Source organism: Nestor notabilis, unplaced genomic scaffold, assembly GCF_000696875.1.
Source record: "Nestor notabilis isolate BGI_N333 unplaced genomic scaffold, ASM69687v1 scaffold21290, whole genome shotgun sequence".
In the NCBI taxonomy this organism is placed as follows: domain Eukaryota; kingdom Metazoa; phylum Chordata; class Aves; order Psittaciformes; family Psittacidae; genus Nestor; species Nestor notabilis.
The window spans coordinates 273-5,768 of NW_009910939.1; the positions used below are offsets into that span (position 1 = coordinate 273).

Genomic DNA, 5,496 nt, shown 5'->3' on the forward strand with positions numbered 1-5,496 from the left:
ACTCCCATGCACACACATGTACATGTGCGCACACTGACACACATGTATGTTTGCACATACGCGCCCCGTTACACGCAATGCACACACATGTATGTATGCACGCACTTCGTGCGCTACGTATGTCTACACACACCCCCACGCACACACACATGTGCATACATATAGGTATGTCCATACACTCCATGCACACACAACACATACGCATGTATGTATGGACACCTTGTGAACACACACATACACACATGCACATATACGCACACACCCCTAAAGCACACACACGTCTGTACACACACACATGTGCACACACATGTAGAAGCACTCCATGCACAAGCGTATGCACACGCACATACACATACCCCCTGTGTACACATACGTGCACGCACACCCCCCACATGTGTGCAGACTCATGAAAACACATGTAGAAGCACCCCGTGCACATGCACACATACATGTGCATATACGCATGCAGGCATGTGCACATACACGCACCCCACTTAGTGTGCATGAACACGCAAGTATGCGCACACATGTAGCACACATACATGTACACATACGTGCATGAACACACGTGTAGCACCTTCCTAGGCCCCTCATACCCACCCCCCCCACGTGCTTAGCGCTGCCCATGCAACACACACGTATGTCAGCCCATGTCCCCGCCCCGTGTCATCGGTGGGGACAAAGTCCGGTGTCACGGAGCCAGCAACACGGGACGGCCCCGGCAGCATGTTCCTGCGGCTCCTCCTGGTGCTGAGCGTGTGCACCCCCCCCGGCACAGGTAGGGACATGCCTCCCATGCCACAACACGCCCCAACATGCTAAAGCACCCCCCAACACACTGAAGTCCCCCCCCAACACCCCACCACACGCCCCAGCATATCGCAGCCCATCACAACACACCCCAGTGCACAACTACATGCTCTAACATGCCCCAACATGCCTCCACATACGTGTGGCAACTGCAGGGGCCCCTCGGCAGGCTCCAGTTGCTTTGATTTGCCCTAATTGGGGGGATTCCAGCCTAAAGCTGCGCCCATGGAGGGGGGGAATGCGGGTACTGGGTGATGGGTGCTCGTGATGGGTGCAGGAGCCCGGGGGCTGGGTGCTTCTGCCCTGGTTTGGGACGTTTTGGGTTGGTTTGGGGTGTTTTCACCCTGGTTCGGGGTGGTTTCACCCTGTTTTGGGGTGGTTTCACCCTGATTTAGGCGCTTTCACCCTTTTCCTGGGTGCTTGCGCCCTCCTGTGGGCGCTTTCACCTTGTTTTGGGGTGTTTTCACCCTGTTTTGGGGTGTTTTCACCCTGTTTGGGGTGCTTTTAGCCCTGTTTTGGGGGCATTTGTCCTTTTCTGGGTGCTCTCACTATGTTTTGGGTGCTTTTGCCTGGTTTTAGGAGTGTTTTCACCCTGTTTTAGTTGCATTCACCCTTTTCCTGGATGCTTGCACAGTCCTCTGGATGCTTTCGCTTTTGCCCTGATTTGGGTGCTTTTGCCCTGATTTGAGTGCTTTCGTTCTGTTTTCGGGTGCTTTCGCCCTGGTTTTGGGTGCTTTCGCCCTGTTTTGGGGTGGTTTCGCCCTGGTTTAGGCGCATTCACCCTTTTCCTGGGCAATTGGCGCCCTCCTCTGGGCGCTTTCACTTTGCTCTGGGTGCATTCACCCTGGTTTGGGTGCTGTCACTCTGATTTGGGTGCTTTCACCCTGATTTGGGTCCTTTCACCCTGTTTATGGTCCTTTTACCCTGTTTATGGTCCTTTCACCCTGTTTTGGGTCCATTTACCTTTTCTTGGGTACTTTCTCCCCTGTTTTGGGTGCTCTGACCTGGTTTGAGTCCTTTCCCCCTGTTTCGGGTCCTTTCACCCTCCTTTGGGTCCTCTCACTTCGGTTTGTTTGTCTCACCCTGGTTTGGAAACTATTTCCCTCTTCTGGGTTCTTTCCCCCCTGTTTTGGGTCTTTCCCCCTCTTTTGTGTCCATTCACCCTCCTCCAAACACTCCCCACGATGCTCCATCCCTCCCTTCCCCTATAGCCACCCATGGGTGCTCCTCCCTGTCCCCTCTGCAGGTCTCCCACCACGCCACATGGACTCTGTGGTTGAGCTCATGGAAGTCCTCGAGTCCAGCAGCCCCAACCTGACCATACCTGAGCTGGCGAGGGCGCTGGGTGCCTGCAGCACCCCGGGGTGCCGCGCAGTGCTGGGGGAGCCACCCCATGTCCCACTAGCCCCACCAGCACTCAGCCATGAGCTATGGGTGCTCCTCACCCACCTCCTCCACCGCGATGCTGTGGTGCTGGCACCCGATGGTTCCACTGTGGCTCTTGGTCCCCTCTTTGCTGGCATCGAGGTTGGCCAAAAGAGGGGGTCAGGGTGGCCCCTCCCCACCTTCGAGCCACCCATTGACCCACTTTACGCTGTCACCATCACCGAGGCCTTGGGGACATCGTACCTCTTGGCTCATGGTGGTGATGGAGCCACGCTGGGACCCAGAGGCTGTTGGGATGATGTGGATGACCCCCAAAACTACACCCTACTGGGACCCCCGTCACCCATTCCTGATGCTGTCGCCAACGGGGCCATGGATGGGGTGCTCTTGGGTGCCCAAGTGGCCCAAGCACCCATCCCGCTCACTGACCTCCTGCGGGGTTACTATGGGATGGGCAACACCACGGAGCAAGGGAGACCCCGCAGCAGCTACCGGCGGCGAGACTTTGGGGTGCTGATGGGGCCGGAGAAGCTGGAGCAGGAGGTGGAGGCGATGCTGAGGGTGCTGCGGGTGCTGCCACCCACAAGGGAGCTCCTGGAGGACGTGGGAGCAGAGGAAGTGGTGGCCATCGCGCACCGGGCAGCGCGGGACTTCACCCAGCTCTACGTGGGTAGGGAGGTGGTGATGGGAGGTCTTTGCACCCCAGTGGAGCTTTGGTGGGACGGGGGGCCCCAATGGCACCCTGGTGGAGGTGGCACTAAGGGGAGCGAAGGGCAGAGAGATGAGTGGTCACACATGGCCTGGGATGGTGGGATACTGCTGGGTGGCCCATGGGTGGTAGGATGCTGCTGTGGCCCCTGGATGGGCATTGGTGTGTCCTCTGGATGAACATTGGTCTGTCCCCTTGATGGCCACCACCATGTCCTCTGGATGGACATTGGTGTATCCCATGGATAATGGGTCCCTGGACACTGCTTTGTTCTCTGGATGGCCACTGGTGTATCTCCTTGATAGCCAACACCATGTTCTCTGGATGGCCACCACCATGTCCTGTGGATGGACATCAATGTGCTCCCTGGGTAATGGGTCCCTGGGCACTGCTTTGTGCCCTGGATGGCCACCAGCCAAGGGACCCCCTGAGCAGATGCTCCATGTCCTTTAGATGAAGGGACCCCAGGAAGCCATTCCCATGTCTCAGGCCAAGGTGTCCCTCACTGGGCAGATGCTTCATGTCCCCAGGGAGACCCTCCATGTCCCCAGGGAGATGCTCCATGTCCCCAGGGAGATGCTCCATGACCCCAAGGAGATGCTCCATGTCCCCAAGGAGACCCTCCATGTCCCCAAGGAGATGCTCCATGTCCCCAAGGAGATGTTCCATGTCCCCAGGGAGACGTTCCATGACCCCAAGGAGATGTTCCATGTCCCCATGGAGACGGTCCATGTCCCCTTCCCTTGCAGAGTGCCCGCCCATCGTGCCCCGGTGCATGTGGGGTGCTCGTCCCTACCGGGGCACCCCCAAAGCCTTGACCTTGCCCTTGGAGTCGGTCTTCATCCACCACACGTTCATCCCCAGCGCGCCATGTCCCAGCTTCCAGGCCTGCTCCCACGCCATGCGCTCCATGCAGCGCTTCCACCAGGACACACGCGGTTGGGACGACATCGGCTACAGGTGAGACCCCACCAGCACCACCAGCACGGTCCTATCACCCATCTCCGAACACCTTATGACGCCCAATGGGTGCTTTGCAGCTTCGTGGTGGGCTCTGATGGGTACCTGTACCAAGGCCGAGGGTGGCATTGGGTTGGTGCCCACACCAAAGGCTACAACAGCAAAGGATACGGTGTGGGATACGTTGGAGACTTCTCAAGCACCTTACCTGACCCAGACACCATCGCCCTGGTGAGGGACCAGCTCCTGCCCTGTGCTGTGAGGACAGGGAGGCTCCACCATAACTACACCCTCCGTGGCCACCGGCAGATGGGTCACACCGACTGTCCTGGTAACTCTTTGTTCCGAGAGATTAAGACCTGGAGCAGATTCAAGGTGAGCACCAGCCCTGGAGGCATCTCCAGGGCTTGGAGGTTGGGGCGTGTGGTCCAGCATGAGGGTTGGGTGCAGTTTGTGATGCTGATGGTGGCTTCTTCTCTCCTCTGCAGTGAGGATCAGCACCGTGGGTCCTGGGCTGGTGGGTGCGGGTAAGGTTGGAGCATGGTCTAGATGGATGTTGGCCCAATGAGTGATGGTCTGGATGGACCCAGATCCAACAGATGTTGGTTTGATGGAAGCCAGATTGGATGGATCTTGGTCTAGATGGACACCTGTGCCATGGATGCTGGTCTGGATGGACCTTGGTCCAGATGGACACCAGTGCCATGGGTGCTGGTCTGGATGGACCTTGGTCTAGATGGACACAGTGCCATGGATGATGGTCTGGATGGACCTTGGTCCAGATGGACACCAGTGCCATGGATGCTGATCTGGATGGACCTTGGTCCAGATGGACACCAGTGCCATGGTTAGACCCTGGTCCAGATGGACACCAGTGCCATGGCTGGACCCTGGTCCAGATAGACCCTGACCTGACAGATGCCATCACAGATCAGTCCTGGTCTAGGTGGGCACCAGCCTGATGGATGCAAGCACAGATGGACCCTGGCCCAGAAGAACCCCAGCCTTGAAGTCCACCATCCCGGATGGATCCTGGCCTAGTCCCACCAGCCCAGCATACCCTTCTCATGGCCACCAACCACCATAAATCCCCCCCCCCAATAAAGTCAGTGCCAGGACATCAGCTTTGAGTGGTCCCTGGAAAGGGAAACTGAGGCACAGGTTGAGGGGTGCCCATGGGGTGATGGGAGAGGACTTAAGGACCGAGGTGCCTGGGACCTGCTGGGTGCTGGTGTGCCCCAAGCAGCACTATTACCTTGGCCACCCCCTATGACCCCTAAGGAGCCCCCCCCCTCCAGAACCCCCCTTTAAGATGGTCACCCGTGTCCCCAGCTGCACCACCCACCAGAACAGCACCCAGGAGCACCCGTTCACTCTGAAGCCTAATGATGGCATTAAAGCCACATGCACGGAGCTGGTCCCCAGGGTCTCCAGACCCCATATGAGGTGACTTGGTGGGACTCAACCTTCTCGAGGCGGCCCACGCCATAAAAAATGGTGGTGGGTCACATGGGGAAGCCACGACAGGAACTGGGTGCTGGAGGAGGCAGAGAAGAGCCAAGGTGCCGCGGGGACAGGGGGGACAACAGGGGGACAATGGGGTGATGTGGGGGGGACACATGGGAGGACGC

The 5,496-nt window shown here is 58.1% G+C and overlaps 1 protein-coding gene across 1 annotated transcript; it reads left to right on the forward strand.

Moving 5' to 3' along the window:
* Window positions 1-726: 726 nt before the first annotated feature.
* Window positions 727-4,240, forward strand: LOC104404045 (N-acetylmuramoyl-L-alanine amidase-like; the record flags this gene model as incomplete). Its single annotated transcript, XM_010012390.1, has 4 exons — window positions 727-778; window positions 2,057-2,866; window positions 3,655-3,865; window positions 3,946-4,240. Coding segments are annotated over exons 1-4 (1,368 nt in total), but the record flags the coding sequence as incomplete, so codon positions are not given.
* Window positions 4,241-5,496: the final 1,256 nt, after the last annotated feature.